Consider the following 19,358-nt stretch of genomic DNA (forward strand, 5'->3'; position numbering starts at 1 on the left):
AAGTGGAATGAAAAAAAAAAAAAAAAAAAAGAAACAAAAGCAGAGAAATTTTTTTCTTTATTAAATTGAAAGTCCCATCCAAATATTCAGGCACTTTTGAGAGAAACCAAAAATTGGTCTAAGATTTGAGACAAGACGGTTATGCTCTCAGCCCTTGAATTATTGACAAACTAGATCATTCACCGATGTTGGATTATGTATTTCCAGAGTTTTTATTGGCCCAGCAGCCACGTTAGGTTGTTCCTGGCGAGATGACTGTGAATCTATCAGCCATTATACTATGCCTGAGAAAAAAGCGGCCAATTAAATTGGTCATGCTTGCAAGATCTAGGAATATTTCCTTAAGTTGCTTTAAATTTATAAAACCCACAATTGTTAGATATGGGATGCTTATAGCCAGTGCCTCATTGGCTATCATGGTCTAAAATCTAACCCACGCTCACGGAATAATATGGTGTATTATCCTTGTGGTTTTCTCTGATAAGAAGTGGCACAATTAACATGTCAATCAAAATCAAAGTGGAAGTAGCTCTTTACTGACACAATCCATCAAATAATTCAAATGAGGGGGTGCTTGGAAAAAAAGCCCTAAATGACTTCTGATAAATTGCTAGATTCTCCTTCCAAAGTGCCTTGTATTTGCTTGTCAAACGAAAGGAGAACTTGACTTTACATAAAAAGTCACTTAGTGCCTTATTTCACGCATCCCTTCAAATAATAACTTATTTATTTAATTATAGTCAAGTTCATGGTTTGAGTAAAACGAGTCACAACAGCTCTTACTCAGCTTGATAAGCTTTTCAGTTGTTCTGAGTAAATATATGTTACCTTTTTTGTATCGTAAAGTAAGTTTAACTTTGTTAACTTTTTAATTTGGTAATAAAGCTTGTTGTTGTCAACATTATACTTTCGTGTTTCATTAGTCTTTGTTCAATCCAAGCAATTGACAGTCTTATACCTAGAGCCCTCAGGCTCTTTGCCAGTGATTAGTCACCAGGATAGAATTTGGTTAAATAGAAAAAAAATTAAATATTCCCACTGCATATACAGTTGACTCCCAGTAAATTGAACCTCACGCTAACTTGAACCAACTTTCCTTTCCCTTCAGGTCATCTTCTATATAAATATTTAACCCTCGATTACTCGAACTTTTTTCAATTTCCCTTGAAGGTTCAAGTTATCGGGAGTCGACTGTACTTAATGATCGTGCCTCGGAAACATGCCACATTCTACTAATCCTGGAGTTCTTGGCAGGTAGGGTCAGGCATGATCCTTTGCAGCCTTCTGCCATAAATTTGGGCCTCAGTTTGCAGTTTGACGGGATTGCCTGCAGGAAGCACTTTTTGCCTCTCCCTTTTCCTCTGGTGGTGGTGATCACAACACCTTGCCTCACTGCATATCTTTTGTCTAGGCAGTTGCAGATTCCTCCCATAGATATGCAGTGAGAATAAATATTACTTTTTTCATTGGTTGTCTTTTTATCATAGGATTTCCGTGGTTAAAAAAAAAATTCCAATACTCCAGAGTTTCTGTAGGCATTCAGTCAATCTTGCAAATGGCACTTGGTTTCAGCGTCTTCTTCAGAGAAAAGCCTAAAGCACCTTGGCTTAGCTCATAAGGGCGCTCATCAATATGATATATACAGTGTATTTAGCAATGATGATCTATCGGTACACCTCTACATCTTCTCTAGTGTGGAAGCTTGAGGTTAAAAAGAGTGGAGTTTCACTAGGATATTTTATTTTAGTTTATTTTGCTGGCCAGTTTCCTGTATAGAAATGTGGGAGCCATCATCTGGTTCAGTTTCTTTAGGATCTTCACTCTGTTCAGATGGCTGTTTGGCATGATACATTTCCCTTTTGTCTTGCGCTGATTCTTGCCGATGTAATGGGGGAGTATACTCTCCTGGGTATGATGACTCTTGATGGGGCTGAACACAAGGCAGAGGGCTTTGAAACCTGGGATTTGCTGGTTGTGGTTGAAAGACGGACTGACCCATTCCAGCATTAACTGGAATGGGCTGGTAAGTGGATGCCATAGGCATTCCATAAAATGGCGCTACCGGGGCACCAAACTGTGATGCACCTCCAATGGCTGAAATGTTCATGTTAAAAGCTGGGTTTGCAGGCACTCCAAAGTTGCTTGGCAGAATAACAGCCCCAAGCTGATTTGCCACAATAATCTGCTCTGAGTTGAAACCACCTTTAGGCTGTGGAGTATTTACTGCTTGTACATTATGCTGTTGAGGATTAACTCTACCCATTCTAGTAAATTCAACTTGGTAAGACTCCATTGAATCGCCTGGTATGACAGTGACAACAAATTCCAGCTGTCCAATTTTAAGTTTGTCATTAGTTTTCAGGACTGTTGCCCCAGCCTGCTGGAGTTGGGGATTGCCGTTGATATAAACTGGCTTGGAAGTGCTCACAGTGTTCACAACAAACAAATTTTCACCTGTGGCAGGGTTGGTTTGCATAGAGAGTGTCATGTGTTTCCGGGAAGCTTCATCATCGTTCAAGAAAACCCCCACTCCGTGACCACGCCCAAACGTAACGTGTTGGTCAATGGGTTGATGTATAGGCTCATCTGGAATTCCTTTAAGGAGTGCAATATGGTTTGGTGCAGGTTCAATTACAGAGAATATGATTTTTGATGGACTGGACACAGTTGCCTTTTCTCTGTCAGGTATACCTATAGAAAAATTATGTAAAAATCAAGTGCATGTAGGTACAGTGTGTAAACAACAAATATAATTATATAGCTTTTAAATGCGATTGATATGTATTACACCTAATAATTTCTCAAGTTTCCACCAATTTTGTCACAGCACTCACCCCTAATAATTGCTTTGTTGCCTTGCAAGTCCTGATAATATTAGGTATGTCAAAAAAATGGTCAGAAATTTATGCACACTTTAAAAGAAAAAAAAAACATTATTTGATGCTCAGACGTCTTTAAAATGACCCCATACACTAAATTTATCTAATTTGACAATTCTGAGAATTTGTTTCCACCAAACATTCAGCTAATGTTAATTACCACTTCAGCTGTGATGAACCTTGCAAACCAACAGCACTTTTTGCACAAACAGTAACACAAACTTAGTGTCTTGTGTCTTCTACTTTAAGTCGTAGTTTTGTGCTAAAATCATAACTTTTTCCACTAAGCATTTAATTAATGACTTCAGCTTGTACCTTACTAGTCTCCTACGCAGCCGTTCTTAGTGTCGTTACGCGTCACACATGGGGAGGAGCATTACGTGACACGTGACGACACTAAGAACAGCTGCGTAGGAGACTAGTACTTTACTAAGTGCCAACTGCATTTATTACAGGCATGGCCAAACTTGACTGGGGGGTGGGGGGTGGGGGGTGGGGGATTATAATGGACTATACCAGGAATCCATGACCTGGGGCCTCTTCTTTTCTCTCATGTAAATTATAAGCATTGGAGTCAACCCTTTTCTGGGCAGATTTATTTTTAGAATGGGTCTCAGGGGACATTTTGGAATGCCCACCTTTCAAATAAGTAAGAGATTGCAAAACTATTCCTAGTGGCAGTAAAAAAAGATGAGAACCAAGTTGGACATGTAAACTGAAATATATATATATATATATATGTATAAAAATTGCCTGATATTTTGGTTTGGACTACAAACCTTTGGAGGCTACAAGAATAAAATGAGTGAGTATGTTGCAGGGCTGTTAAAAGTTTAAAAATATGAAACAAGTTTTCGTCTTCTTTTACTGCCATAAGAATTAGTCTTTTTGTTTTTATTTTACTGATCATAGTCTATAAAAGATCCAGTATCTCTTAACATCTTGTTGCTGTGGTCTTGTTAAATTCAAATACCCAATCAAAGATTACCTTGGGCACTTTTCTCTATGGAAGGCACATGAAAGGGTTGCCGTCCCTGTTAAAAATAGGGTATACAAAAGGATTTGGTTCTTGAGTACACCGCACCCCTTCCCCCCGGTCTTCTATTTTACATGCTCATTGACTGACACAGGACAAACAACTTGTGGTTTGGCCGACAGCTACAATCGTGAACAAAACTTGTTAAGAAAACTGCAAATTCTGTGCATATATTTCAATCTACCTTAAAGAAAAACACTGCCTGGAGAGTACCAAACCTTCACTCCCCCTCCCGCTGATTCAATGTTGCTTTAAAGGCCGGACGATTACCCAGCCTTTCGAGCAACATTGATGAGGGGGAGGGGGACTCTGTTGTTGGCGTATCATTGTAAACGTTCAACTTTGGAGATCAACTAACAGTTCCCTAACAGTTTTGTCCACGATTGTAGCTACTACTCCACATTTAAGGGTAAAAAAAACCCCTGCTAATGCCTTGGGTAGCTTAGATTTGATATACATTTAGCATGTAACCCGCAATAATGCAGTGATGGGTTGGCCTCATGAAATATTCCTTACCATCAGACCACAGGTCACCAAAGCGTATGTGACACAGGTTACCATGCAAGCGTGATTTACGAGTTTGCATGGAGTTAAAATTAAATCAACATTTAGACAACAATTTTCCCTAAAAAACCCACAAAAAATATACTGAAGTCTGAAAAAGCTTACCCTGTGTGTTTTGCTTTGTTTTCAATGCCTCTCAGTGCTTCCAAACGCTGTTTTGAGTGGTTTATCTCTCAGCAGCTAGTCCACGTGCATCACTGTATTATGTTAATGACAAGGTAGGAAACTACAAGTCAAATTTCAATGAAATTTGGCCCGTCATTTAAGGAGAGCACTTCGAAAACCTCGCTAACATTTGCTTGAAACTTAAGCTCTCGCTTACCTGCCTCAACATATGGTAAGAAAGATGATGTGCAGTCCCTCCTGGGTAGCTCATTTACGGAGGAGTTCATTTATTGAGACACAGGCCTTCGTTGAAAACAAAGTTCATTTCAAATCGGGTGCCATTTTTGCCGCCGACAGAGCCGTGTCCCTGGAATGTTGGAACAAACTCACGGTCAAACCTAGGCACGAGTACTAAAATGTGCCCAGCCGGAGAAATCCACGGGAAGCCTTTGGCACGTAACAAACCATACACACCCCCTCCCGGCTAAGTGCAGTTCTGTACAAGCCAGCCGTGCTTGGCGTGACAGTAAGAAACGTCTCTGGAAAATATGAATTGACTTTTGTATTATTATTTTTTTTATTATGAATTGACTTCACGATTTTCCAACTCGTTAACTTACGAGTTGGCTTTTATTGAATAAAAGCTGACTGAAAGAAACTGAAAATTTGTCTTTGTATAAACGCTCTCCAAAAAATCTTGAATTTCGCAAAGTTGTTGTTTTGCCGAGAACGGCAACATCTTTTAAAAAACGTGTAATATAAGGTCAATGTTTTGCTCATTAAACTTTTATGTATTTCGAAGTCTCATTACCGGTTTATTCCTTGCGAGCAGGAGGGCAGGAAGAAAAAATAATCAAAGTCGTTTGACAAGATCTGGCGATGAGTGTTTAGTTGTTTTCGGTAGGTCACAGTCAATACAATCAAATTTTGGTACGAAGTTACATCCGCTGCAAGATGTAGTCACTTTCGTGGATGAGCAAATATGTCGAGGTAATTCGGTATAAGTTGTATATTTATTTATATTCTCTTGTCACGTTAATGCAAACCTAGCTCAATTATATATACCATCTGATGAACAGAATAATGTTTTACGCGTTACTGAAAAAGGCCACAACAAGGTCGGCTGGCTGGTACAGAACTACACTTAGCCGTGAGGGGGTGTGTATGTGAGGGGGTGTGTATGGTTTGTTACATGCCAAAGGCTTCCCGTGGATCTCCCCGGCTGGGCACATTTTAGTACTCGTGCCTAAGTTTGACCGTGAGTTTGTTCCAACATTCCAGGGACACGGCTCTGTCGGCGGCAAAAATGGCACCCGATTTGAAATGAACTTTGTTTTCAACGAAGGCCTGTGTCTCAATAAATGAACTCCTCCGTAAATGAGCTACCCAGGAGGGACCGCACATCATCCTTCTTACCATATGTTGAGGCAGGTAAGCGAGAGCTTAAGTTTCAAGCAAATGTTAGTGAGGTTTTCGAAGTGCTCTCCTTAAATGACGGGCCAAATTTCATTGAAATTCAACTTGTAGTTTCCTACCTTGTCATTATCATAATACAGTGATGCACGTGAACTAGCTGCTAAGAGATAAACCGCTCAAAACAGCGTTTGGAAGCACTGAGAAGCATTGAAAACAAAGCAAAACACACCGGGTAAGCTGTTTCAGACTTTATCATATTTTTTGTGAGTTTTTTAGGGAATATTGTTGTCTAAATTTTGATTTAATTTTAACTCCATACAAACTCGTAAATCACGCTTGCATGGTAACCTGTGTCACATACGCTTTGGTGACCTGTGATCAGACTGCACAGTGGCACACTCTCTGTTGACCATTTCTTTACCATTCCGTTCATCCATTTCTTTAGTCCTGGCATCTCTATCAACTTCATCCATTTCTTTAGTCCTGGCATCTCTATCAACTTCATCCATTTTAGCAATGTATCTGTAACAATCAATAATAATAATAAAAAATATTATTTCACCCATGAAACACAACTACTATTTTTGTTCCAATTAGTGACCAAGTTAACTTCAACTGTTACAACTCCCTCAAATAGCTTTTATCATCAAAGGTTTAGTGAGATAAATCCATTATGACCATTTGTTTTAATTAAGGGGGCATTTAGAGGTTCGTTGGTCACCCTATGTACCAGTGGGCAAATAAGCAACCTCTGATCTGTGAACATCTGTCTGATAGACCCTTATCACTTGGCAGCTATGTTGACTCTCGAGGGAATAAAAAGCTTTGTTTTTGCACGGCAAGCCTCAGCCAGACGCAAATTTAGTCCGAGGCTTGCCATGCAAAAGCAAAGCTTTTTATTCTCCTGAGACTCAACATCGCTGCTGTGTGAGAAAGGTCTATTCAAAGATCTGCCTCTGTTCAATGCACAAACCTTAATTGGACAAATAAATTGAAAATTACCAGTATGTAAAAATTGTATGTTAAGTTCATTGTTTCAGTCTCCAGGCAATTATTTTTCTTTTTGTTCTAACTGGCTATCAAACTGACTTAAGCATTAGCTCTGGCATTAACTAGTGGAGATTGGGGCTCTTTCTTGATATATTATCAACAACCATTGTTTAGCATTTCTATGAATATTCCATAAAACTACTCAACACAAAAGAAAAAATTATCGTATGAATGGATCAAAAGAACAATGAATTGTTGTATTTCATTTTCGTTGTTGAAATATCTTAAAGCTCCCAGATTGGGAGCCCATGAGATTTTGTTGTGTGGAACACGTTTTCCAGAGGGGCTAAAGATTAACCAATACCTTTTAGTCAAAATACCCAACGTGTTGTCCAAAGGGTACCAATTCGCTCACTTATACCTTTACATAGGGCATCGATTGAAGGAACCTCTGATTACAGGTTAATTAGGGGAAGATATGCGTTTACAAACATCCATACACGTGCAAAATTAAAGCCAGCCATGCGTTAAACAGATGAAATCTTTTTTTTCCTTTTCAATGGCTTTCAGTAATTTGACAGTGAAGTGAACTGATGGTGTATGCATGTAGTTCCCCATGCATCCCTCTTGTTATTTGGGCATACAAAAACAGCGATTGAAAAAGGCTGGCCAGCTTTTACCCTTTTGTCTAACATTGACACATCTCTGCATAGACTGCTGCTGACGCATTTTACGTTTAATATTTAGGAAGTCTGAGACTACTGAGAGCTAGAAATTATCAAAGTAACACAACTTAAAGGAAGAAACATTGAACGTAGCCGCTTCAACATGACCATAACCACCTACCTAGCGTGTTTTTCAAAATCTTGAATGAAATTTGCGAGTGTTACTGCACGAATTATCCGTCACGTGAAAACAGGGAAAAATAAAGCGAAAGAAACTCTTCCGTCCCCAGGGACCTCCCCATGTTTTAAAATGACGTCCTTGCCATCTCAAGCATCTTGAGAGATTTCAAAGTCGGAGTGAAAAGACTTGCCGCATGTTAACTTTAACTACTTACTGTACAAGTTATTCTAAAAACTTTCTGTCACGAAAGTTGTGGGGAGCCAAAGAAGAAGGAAAAAATTCTTAATTCCCTTTCATGCCGTCTCCCCACCCCACCCATGCTATCTTATGGCTTGGTAGCCATTCCTTCCTTCACTTTCCGCGAAGACAGGATGGACGGCAGCGTGGAGAAGGCCACCAGTTTTGTTCAAAAGCCACAGACAATTCTTAGGTTTATTTCCATTGTAAGTACTTATTAGATTATACTTTGTCTTAGGTCGCACGAACTGCACGATGTCATTTATAACTTAGCTAAGACTTGCATGTAAGTTACGTTCTGGCCACTCAGAAATTGCAACCTCAGCTATAGTCTTGTTTAGCATATTCCTGCTTATAAATTAAGCTTCAGCCTAAGTATACGACCTAAATGAAGTTGTTTGTTGCGTAAAGGACAGTTTTAGAATATTGTGCTACTAATGATTGGCCGAATATTATAGTAATCATGAAATGGTAACGAGTTTTTTAGCCTTAAATGTAACCTTAAAAAGTTCGGTTTCCCTTTTGTTATACGTGTAAAGCGTAATATTTACGTGTTAGTTTACATGTCGAGCTTATCGCCTCTTTTAGCTTCTTTTACGCTGGTCGTAACGGGGAATACAATCTGCAACTTCACTGAGGAATTTAGCTACTTTCATGTTTGGAAAGAAGCCTTGTCTTGATAAACCCGTATGATTTCCTGTCATTGGGCTTGTTCTACACCATCTTTGACACAGATCTATGGTGGCCCAGCATTATCAGTTGATTTTTTTGCAACGAAAGCTGAACACCTATGTTGAATTTGATTATCATAATCGATTTCATTTCAAATTTAATTTAAAATGTTTACTGAATCTTTATTTTACTTTTAATTTCACTTCTGTTTTCGGAGTGAAATTGATTTTCAAACCAAAAATCAATCAAAACGTGCAAAGCTTTTTAAAAGTCAATTTAGAATGCTAACATATTCGAGAAAAGAAAAAATATTCCTAACAACTACTGAAGTAACGAAACAGAAAAAAAAAATTGATCGGCCGAACGGACCAGCGTTATCATCTCACGCGGAAACGGCTGGGACCTAGCCTCGTTTTCCAAGATGGCGGCAATGCTAGATTTTCTCACGAGACTTTACAGTCAGTAGGGATCCGGCGTTCGTTTCCTCTGTTTGCATATTGGTATCGGCTCTTCGTGACAATAATAACCTTGTGTAATTTGATTTCAACTGGAAATGAAACGGAGAAAAGACGAAAAGGAAAAGTGGGAAGATTTCGAGGCACGAGTGGGCATGAAGCGATCGGGTGGAGGTGAGCGGAAGAAGGGAGCGAATGCTAAGACAGTACCGAACGACATTTTAGTGCAGCGTATGTCCAGCACCGCTTCAGGCAGACTTAAAAAGTTTGAACCCTTAGATACTCGGGATTTCGTTCCCTTTGGTGACTATGATGAGCTGACAATTGAAAATATTAAAGAAGCTTGCGAGAAGTATTATCAGGTCCCGGAGGGATCTTGCGATATTCTGGCATCTGACAGGGGACCTTCCTGCACCAAGCTCGAGCAGATCAAAGGTAAAAAAGTCTATTTTATTCGTTTTCTTCCACCAACGTCCACTGACGTTGCCCCAAAATTGGGACAGCCATCGTTTGAGGACTGTTTTGAACCAGCTAAGGTGACTAGGTCCGTACCAAGTCCAGTGAAAACGTCTGGAAATCTGCCTGCCTTGCATTCCGTGGTTTTTCCCAAGTCAGTGTCAGTGACTGACCTTCTGAAAGCTGGAAAACTCGTCAAGCCACCAGCAACAAATGTCACGGCGTTAGATCTGGAGAGTTTTGATGTCGCAGAAATGAACTGGGTTAAATGTGGTTCACTTACACTCGAAATTGAAGAAACAAGATTTGCGCATGGAGCATTTAGAGATGCATTTCATGCTACTACCACCGGCAAAGATGTTCCAAACACCGCATGGGTGGTAAAACAGTACCAAGAGAAAGCAGCAAAGGTCATTAATGATGATCTGGGTATGTCATTAGAAGGTCATACAAGAAAGCAAGTACAAATGAATGCGGTAGCTAGGCACTTAACCAAACGATTTGCGAAAAATGTACCACCTGAATTTGGTGGTACGTTTGAGTATGTTAAAGTGTTTTATTCTGTGTTTAACAAGCTACCAGTTACCGTTGAAGAGTTTGTACAAGGTGAATTTCATAAATATGTAAACAATAATGGTTTGTGCATCCCTTCCCCACAAGAGGAATTTGATGAAATTTATGCTAAGGCGCAATGCCTTGTACATTACAGCTATCAGATATCTGAAGGGAAGCTTATGCTGCTTGATATCCAGGGTTCCTCTTATAAGTTATATGATCCTGAAATTGCAACGACAGATCTTTTTGGTAATGATGCATCATTAGGTTCAAAGGAGCTCAACTTTTGTGCCGGCAACCTTTCCTGTATTGCAATTGACGAGTATAAAACAAAGCACACCTGTAATAAGTATTGTGATATGATGTCTCTGGAAATTTTTGATGGAAATGGTGTTTAATATTTGAATCTCTATGCACTGGTTATTATTTTGTTAACAGGTGAAGGACTGCGAGCATAATACAGCCTTGAGAAAAATTGCTAACTTATATCAGGACGTCAATTTGGGTTTGGTTGGATTTTTTATACTTTTTAACAAGTGGCCTCAAATTCAACTGTTAAAAATTATATTCTGATTATGGGAAGTTTGCACTCTTAAGTCACTGTAACCAAAAAACAGTTCTTATAATCTGGTGACAAAACCAAATATGATCAAAGGTCATGAAACACAACCCTTTCATATCTGACTAATTATGGGATGTATTGAAATGTTTTAAGTCATTTAGCATGATTTATGCTCCAGTCCTTTAATTTATTATTTATCAGGCTAGTCATGTATTGAACTTCCCCACCTAAAGTGTCCCTTGTTGTTAAGGAAGATTTGCCATTTTGGTACTAGTTGGGTTTTGTTCCACGTTACTCTCTAGAAAGGCTGCTACGCCAAGAATATTATATATTGGCACAAGAGCTGTAAGTTGTGGCTCTTCTTCTTATAGGTTACAGAGTGAGGGTCATGAAAATAGTTAAGCTTTATTTATGGCTTACATTGTTTTTATCGCTTGTGAGCATCGTTTTTGACAGTCGTTGCTGTTTCAGTATCATTTTCCGACTGTATTTAGTTTTTATTTATGAATTTCCATAATTTTAACTAGCGTTCCACCTTCCCAGTTTGGAAGGTTAGAACTATGTAGTCACATTTTGTCACTGTTTTCAGAAAGATGTCTTTTCAGGTTACATGCAGTGAAAATGCATTTTTTTAACATAATCAAATGGTCAGTTGACAGTTTCAGTTGTTGCTTGTAGTATTGATTACACTTACCTTGAATGAATTAAACTCATGGTTGTTTTTCATGTTGTGTCCTGTTTTCACCCTGCTATTTAATTTATAACATTTGAAATAAAACTGGAAAAAAAAATACTTGTCCTGGAGCCACATAATGTTGTCTGTTTTCAGACACCACTTATTACAAAGAATACAACCAATCTACTTGCTACTTTTTCCAGCTTTCAATGGCTATGCTGTTGGTAGTCCAGTACTTCCTGTATGAGTCAATTCAACATCAGTTTAGGTGAGTTTCACACTTCATTTTCAACAGGAACACTAAAAATGAACATTCTATACCAATAACTTAATTATCTGTGTTTGATCATAGCAAGCAACTATTGGGTTTCAAAACTAAAAGGCAATAATCATGTTCTGGATATTTTGAGATACGAAAAGCCGTTCTTGTGAATGCTTCTGGTTGTAGTGATTTTCTTGTATGGCAGTCCACCAGGTTCACTTTCAAATCCAGAAATAGTAAAATTTACATTATATGGGATTTATTTCACATCTTAAAGGAACTTGATGTTTCTCCTGAGAAACCTAAAGGCTTCAATTGCATTTTTTGATTCAACTCTTTCTGGATTGGAAAGTAGTTGCAGACATTCCCTCCTCACTCTTGGGTCAATAAAGTCAAACACATCTCCATCCATTACCCCTGACAACTCGGCCACCTCCTTCAACTCATCCTTGTGCAATGGGATTCCCATGTTGGTGCCTCCATACTGTTCAGGGAAAGAAAATATATGGTCTGGTACCCCAGCTGGAATTTCCAACTGATCCTGTCCTCGAATTCTGTGAGAATTCCAGTACCTAACAAATATGTCACACTCTCGTTGGACAACTGGTATAAACACATAAGCAAGCAGTTGTCTATCGAGTGCACTGTGTGGTTCATATTCTCTTCCTCTTAAAAGTATTGTCAATTGTTCTTTAAAGAACTTTTCTAGTCGTTCATGAAGTTCATGCCACCATCTCTCGATCTTGTTGCTTGTTGAGGGACCATAAATTATTGCATCAGTGGGATCATTCATGTCTTCGTGCTTGTTTAGTAGATAGACGTGAATTGTGGCCATTTTACCAGTTTCCGTTCCTCTGTCAACTCTGAGGTTTCTCGGAAGCATCTCTGCTTCGAATAGGTACTGAAGGTACATCTTGCCTACAACTAAAGGATTTGAGTTCGAGTGGCACACAAACAAGAAGAGGATTTTGCGAGAAAACGTGTCAATACAGCCATATACACCAAGAGGAAAGGTCGAATTTTGATAACCGCATAGTTTATCATGCCCATCTAAGGAAGCTACCCATAAAGGCCCTTCGGATGTAAACTGACCCTTGGGCTTTTTCTTTTTTCTTTGAAGGCTTCTTGCCTCGAGTCCTTCCGGGTCTAATTCTGCAATCATGTTGTAAACAAGATGACGTGGTACCTGAACATTGTGCTCTGTTCTAAGCTTCTGATTCATTGCTCTGTACCCTAGTAGTCGCCCCGGTCCCTCCAATTCTTTTTGCACCGCATCCGCCACTACTGTAAGTGGAGTGTCGTAATCTATGTAATGAATACCAAAGTGACGAAGACGTTGGTCGAGGGTTGCAAGACTCCACTTATATTGGGGAAAATCTCGCTGCATAAAATCAAGAACTTCTGATCTCTTTAGATTTTGGCTAACGTACGTCTTTAAGTCATTTTCCATCTGATTATCCTCTTTCCATTCACTCTTAGAGGCCATGTTGAAGTATCGCAATCCACAGAGTTCGACATTTATGCATTGCCACCATCTTGGAAAACAAGGCTAGGTCCCAGTCGTTTCCGCGTGAGATGATAACGCTGGTCCGTTCGGCCGATCAAATTTTTTTTTTCTGTTTCGTTACTTCAGTAGTTGTTAGGAATATTTTTTCTTTTCTCGAATATGTTAGCATTCTAAATTGACTTTTAAAAAGCTTTACACGTTTTGATTGATTTTTGGTTTGAAAATCAATTTCACTCCGAAAACAGAAGTGAAATTAAAAGTAAAATAAAGATTCAGTAAACATTTTAAATTAAATTTGAAATGAAATCGATTATGATAATCAAATTCAACATAGGTGTTCAGCTTTCGTTGCAAAAAAATCAACTGATAATGCTGGGCCACCATACAGATCTACTGCTCATCTGAATGTGTTTTGTTCAAGAAATTACACATACCGGAATAACGGAATGAATGTCACCCAGGACACCCAAAGTTTTTTTTTTTTTAAGTAAATGCTCCCCTCCCCACTCTGCCTCCAGGCACACACCCCACCCCTTCTGATATTCCTTGCTTGCAAAATACACCCCTATTGCCTCTGGAAAACTTCATTTAGGTAAAATACCCTGAAAAATAAACTGCCTTCTGTGACCATTTCAGGATCAATCATTAGATCATAATTTTAGAGACTTGATGGTAGATCCTTTAAAGTGTATATGACAGCTTTTTTTTATTTTCTTGATCAAATCATGGTGTGTTCTTGTATGAAAATTGAAATTAAAATTCCTCATCAATTTTTCTTCCCTGCATTTGAGGCATACAAAACATGGAATTTCACTTTCAATGGGATACATTACCATGCAGGGATAATTTAGCTGTGATGACAATACAGGATCGCTTTCATTGTTTCTTTATTCATCAGTTGTTTCTCTGTGAGCATTCAACATTCCCAGTCATAATTTCATCCACGCGGTTTTCTTCCTCCACACATGAAAAAACAACGGAGGAACAGAGAAACCATGAAGCTAGTGTAATAAAGTGATCCTGTATTGAAGTCATAGCCCTACTATCCTGTCTCCTGTTTTGTATGGTATTGACTTGGGAGTGAAATGTCACATTTTTATACGTCTCAAACCTAAAAACAAAAATTAAGTGGGAAATTTTTTTTAATTTCCTACAAGAATGGTTTGAAGATTTGATCAAGTCATAGACACTTTAAGGCAAATAAAAAAAATATGTTTTTCAACTGAAGTATAGTATGATACAGTAGAAACCCAGCGACTTGAATCTCTAAGAAGGAACAAAAACTATAAATGAGATGTGAAATGGTGCGGATGTAATACAAGGGTTAAATTTCTAATCACAGATGATGTAGCAAATACAGGGTACATTCTGTTTGAGTCAACAAAGAAGTTCAGGTTGTTGGCAGTTGAAATTGTTGAGATTCTAGAAAAGCATTTTGTTGCATCAAACTCTGTTATCATTTTAGAGTTTGGTATAATTTAAGGTGGAAACTCGAGAAGTTGAAAGAATAGAATAAGAAGAGTTTTTATGGAAGAAGAGGGTGTTTTAAATCCTGAGTCACAGTAACTGTTGTAATTGGTTTTTTCTGTTAATCTGGTTAATTATTTGTAATTGTCAAGGTTTGATTAAACAGTTCAGATTGTTCATGAAAGCTAATGATTGAAATAAAAGAGATTAAAAAAAAACATAAATTTTGATTTTTTGCGGAAAAAATACAGGAAACAGTCAATCAGTTTTTATTTCAATAGAGAAAAGTATGTGTAAGTCATTTATGGTGTAGTAAAAGAATGCAAATTATTGTTCATCTTTTAGATATTTGCCATAGTTGTGTTTGGCTGTATTTCTGCCGGTGGCTATGATCCGGACAATGGTATTTGCCTCTTTAATGCAAAAGCTGGTGCCTGTCATTATGGTATTGGTATTGGTGTGATTGCATTCCTGGGCTGCATAGCGTTCCTCGCCATTGATGTGCAGTTTGACTCCATTGACAATCCAGACACGAAGAAATACATCACCTTGGCTGATTTAGCGTTTTCGGCATTATGGTGCTTCCTATGGTTCATTGGTTTTTGCTATCTTGCGGATATGTGGAGAAAACAAAATAAGGATCCTTTCTCAACATCACAGGTCAACAACTGTCAAGCTGCTATTGCATTCTCATTTTTTTCCATTATTACGTGGGTAAGTTTGTTCATTCTTGTGTATCTTTAGTGTTCAGCAGTAGTAATCCTGAGGGTTCTTGTTAGGAGCTGGTAACACGTTATTTTTACAGTCTATTCATGTTTTTTTCCTGGCTATTGTAAAAAAAAATGTTTGTGAAATTATTGAAACCACCTTCATAATTCATCATATTTTTAATTAAAAAACTTATCCTTGTTTTGGGAATTTCCTTCCCATAAGTAATGTTAAAGCATCCAACAACAACAACAACAATACTTTATTTTACCCCATAATTATTACAACAGAAAATATAAATATATACATACAATAGATGATAGGGGTGCTGGGTGCCCGAAATAACCAGATAATATCATTTTGAAAATCCATCGCCTGTAAAGAAATCGCCCTTGGTTTGAGCATTTTCTTTTGTTAAGACAATCCTGACTCCAAGCTCTGTCATATTTGGTGTTCATTGTTCCCACAGCCATCAAGATGCTATTGCAAATGTATAACCTCCTTTTACAAATCTTAACAAGAACCCTGGTCACCAACCACACACACCCTAATGCAAATCATTCAAGGCAGATGTCAGAGACAACTTCTTGTTGTGTGAATTAAAAGGCTGTCATGTACAGCACAATTTTTTTTAAATTGTTTGCTACAACAGACACCTGCCATCCTCAGATCTCTATTTTATTAAATTAGACACATCTTCTCCAATACAAATTTATTAGTCTGTGCTAAAACTTAATAGTCCTTTCACTGTTTCTTTGTTTGTCATGCACAGAGCACCTTTGTCAAGTTCATTAAGAGTCCAGGCCTTTAATTCTTGTTCTCTTTTCCTTCAAGCTGGTCACCCTTCCCCTGACATGGTGACTTTATGGGAAAAGTTTAACAGATCATAGCATACTCTGTTCTGGTGTCCATGTGTGTGGAGACAAAATAGACCAATCCAAGTGCCTTACTAATTTAAACATGCAGTAATGTTAATCTTGTAATCTCCATGCAACTTTACGTCTGACTGCTTTGTATGCTGAGCTTTAAGATCAAAGTTCAGTAGGTTTTCCTTTGTCATTGTATGGAAAATACATTCCTAATATTCTTGGTTTCCTGGGATTTCAGTTAGTCTACCATCAAATGAATTTTAAATTTTGGATGCAAATATTTCGTTAAGCACTAAAAAGGCAACAATAAATTTATTATTATTAATTTTACAAAGAGCAGTCTTTCCTTGGCACTGAATCATTCAAGTATTTTTTATTTTGGTTTCTTTATGCTCATTCCTTCACGATGTTACTTTTCAGGCTGGTCTGAGTGTGATAGCATTCACCAAGTACCGTCGCCTGCTGACAGAGTTTGAGTATTCCAGAGATAATCTATCAGGTGACACTTACTCATCACCTTACGCTTCCTTTCCTGCCTCGCAAGAGCAAGGAGATCCATACCAAGCCAAACCTTTCTCTGATCAGCCAGCTGACAGTGTTCCGGGTGAAGATAACTCTCACAATTATGCCCCTCCACCATATTAATTGTGGAGTTTAATCAGGAGTCATTTGTACTTTGGCTTTGTCTCTAGCTTGTGATTTGCCAGTAAACTACAAGGCAGTTTTTTGGACATAATATTATATAGACACTTACAATTGCTGAATTTGGCTTTCGAGACGTAGCTAGGTGATTTTTACTGACTGCTGCTGCAAACATAGTTATTCTTGTTTCAGACAAGTTAAAGGTTGGATTGTTTTGTAGTCTAATTAAAATCATGATCATTAATGGTCTGACTTTTAGGCCCAATTCCCACTGCTCACTTGCATCCAAATTTTGCTTGTCTTGTAAGAGAGGCACAAGCCATTTAATTTTCCAAAGAGCAGTTTGTAATTAAGCCTATTTTGGTTTTGGTATCTGTTATTCTTATTAGTTGTGGCAATTTTGTTTTGATTATTTTGTTGTCAAAAGTATCCTTCTGTAGCCTCCCTCACAGATGCTTATTTGGTTCATCATGTAATCCTTCCTCCCCAATGAGGAGGAAAGATTGTGTGACAAGCCAAAACAGTATCTACGAGGGAGGCTAATCCTTCTGAGGAGTTAGACAAGTGAGTGTTTGGTTAGTTCTTATTGTTTCAGGGTTAGACACAAGGGTGGCAAATAATATATATCTTTTAAATAATCCAAACACAACAATTATTACTCCTAAGAACTGAAGGGAAGCCTGATATACAATATCCTGGAACTCTCCAGTGATGAAGCTGAAATCTTTTGTAGAGCTTGCCTTTGGGTAAACCACAATCTTGTGATGGTTGGTTTGTGCGAATGTTATGGATTCTTATAAGTAATAGGCCAACTGCCAATGGGCTCTTGGTGGAATAATTTTGGTATTTTTCTTTGTGAGTGTAAAAGGTGTTGGAAGATATGTCTGTGAAAGCTTTGTAGGCAGTACAAGTTTCTGATACACAAATTCAACCAAGAGGAGCAAATATACCCACAATTTTTGCAACAACATAGAAGGACTGAAGGGACAAGTACTATCCTCTTCCATTTGTTTCAAAAAACTTTTTTTAAATCAGCTTGAACTAACCTGATCGGGTTGACAGTCCATCCAGCCGATTTCACTTAATACGAGAATACTCAAACTTAGTCGAGTTTCTTCTCTTCATTTTATAAATTAAAATGATTTACACTTTTAATTATAGCCAAATAGCCCATTTCCAGGTTGCTTTGAACCCCAGCATGAAAGCCACGCTTTGTGCATAGTTTTTATTATGAAAATTAGTTTTCATTGATATGCCACAAAGTAAATTTCCATATGAAAAGCTTTGCACTAATTAGCTTCACTTTCATATTATGAAATAATCAGGTTCAAAGAATGGCCTATTGGATAACTTACCAGATTCTAGTCCTCACATATTCATTACTTCAATAGGTTGTGGAACCAGTTGTAACCTCAATTCATGTTTGTGCAAAGAAATGAGCATGTTAGCACTTTCATTTTTAAAAGTTCAGAATGTGTTGCACAGCTTCTTTATGTCTGCACGCGATGTTGAAATTGGCTGTAACAATTTCAAGTTAATCGATGCAAGGAGTTTTGTTATTAGTAACATAGTGATTGATAACTTGACCTACTCATAACTGTTACGATGTTTGATGTGCATTTCTAGGGTCTTAATAAAAGAGATAAATACATATAGTTTTAAAGTGTGTATATAAGTCTGACTTTTCATAAATACAGTATTAGCTTTTGGCTGAATTTTGTACAATCATCAGTGTTTTATCAAGGAGCAGTTTACTCCCTTTGTATTTTAGAGCAAAACGGAGGCCCATAGTAGGTACCACAATATTTCATTTCATGAAGAGAAGCAGGCCTAGCACTTAAGAGTGCCCCTCCCCCCAGCTTCCCGGAAGTTTTGGATATGCCACTTTATTTGTCTGTTTAGCTATCTGTTCAAAAAGTTAAGATCCTGTTAATAACCACAACTTGAACTCCATACAACAAGATGCCCCTCTAATGGCATTACACGGAATGCTTAATGTAGCCCCAATTATTCCCCATTGTATGTTTCGCAGATATTTAAAAAATATCCTCCCTTGGCCATTGAAATAATTGTCTGAATGGTTTTATTCAGATATATTGCGTGATACTTATCGTTGCGTTACTAGGAATCATACCAGAAATAACTATGCAATAACGTCATGACCCCGCTTAACTGGTCTGGCCTCCTCTAGCTCTAATCCCTCGCGTTGATCATTCGATCTGTTTATTGAAGCGGATTTTCTTTGCTGTGAACTCTCCCAATTTCCGCCGTTTCAACTGTCGAGTACTACCTAGAAGTTATTATTTCGATTTACTGCTTGAAAAAGGTTGGTTTTCTCTCTGAAAACGGCAGATCCGGAGTCTTAAATTCAGACATGTGGCCGCCATTGAACGAAAACAACTTTTCCAAATGATGATTTGCTTTGACGTCACACACACCAGTAGAGATGAGTGG

General features: G+C 38.1%; 3 protein-coding genes across 4 annotated transcripts; 1 reads left to right on the plus strand and 2 right to left on the minus strand.

Moving 5' to 3' along the window:
* Positions 1-40: 40 nt before the first annotated feature.
* Positions 41-8,054, minus strand: LOC146482552 (uncharacterized). Of its 2 annotated transcripts, XM_085106986.1 has the most exons (3): positions 7,837-8,054; positions 6,422-6,522; positions 41-2,691 (listed from the first exon to the last, which is right to left on the minus strand). In XM_085106986.1, exons 2-3 carry the CDS (start codon positions 6,507-6,509, stop codon positions 1,739-1,741), a joined length of 1,041 nt encoding a protein of 346 aa, XP_084963112.1. In that variant the 5' UTR covers positions 6,510-6,522; positions 7,837-8,054; the 3' UTR covers positions 41-1,738. The 2 variants fall into 2 exon arrangements, with proteins under 2 accessions (XP_084963112.1, XP_084963113.1); XM_085106987.1 differs by lacking the exons at positions 6,422-6,522; positions 7,837-8,054 and adding an exon at positions 4,432-4,570.
* Positions 8,055-8,160: 106 nt separating this feature from the next.
* On the plus strand, positions 8,161-18,555 carry LOC146482553 (synaptogyrin-2-like). The gene is made up of 3 exons (XM_085106988.1): positions 8,161-8,279; positions 15,031-15,399; positions 16,683-18,555. Exons 1-3 carry the CDS (start codon positions 8,208-8,210, stop codon positions 16,905-16,907), a joined length of 666 nt encoding a protein of 221 aa, XP_084963114.1. The 5' UTR covers positions 8,161-8,207; the 3' UTR covers positions 16,908-18,555.
* On the minus strand, positions 11,415-13,040 carry LOC146482554 (uncharacterized). Its single transcript, XM_085106979.1, has one exon. It carries the CDS (start codon positions 12,931-12,933, stop codon positions 11,983-11,985), a length of 951 nt encoding a protein of 316 aa, XP_084963105.1. The 5' UTR covers positions 12,934-13,040; the 3' UTR covers positions 11,415-11,982.
* Positions 18,556-19,358: the final 803 nt, after the last annotated feature.

Source organism: Pavona decussata, unplaced genomic scaffold (genome assembly GCF_977016875.1).
Source record: "Pavona decussata unplaced genomic scaffold, jaPavDecu1.1 SCAFFOLD_45, whole genome shotgun sequence".
Classification (NCBI taxonomy): domain Eukaryota; kingdom Metazoa; phylum Cnidaria; class Anthozoa; order Scleractinia; family Agariciidae; genus Pavona; species Pavona decussata.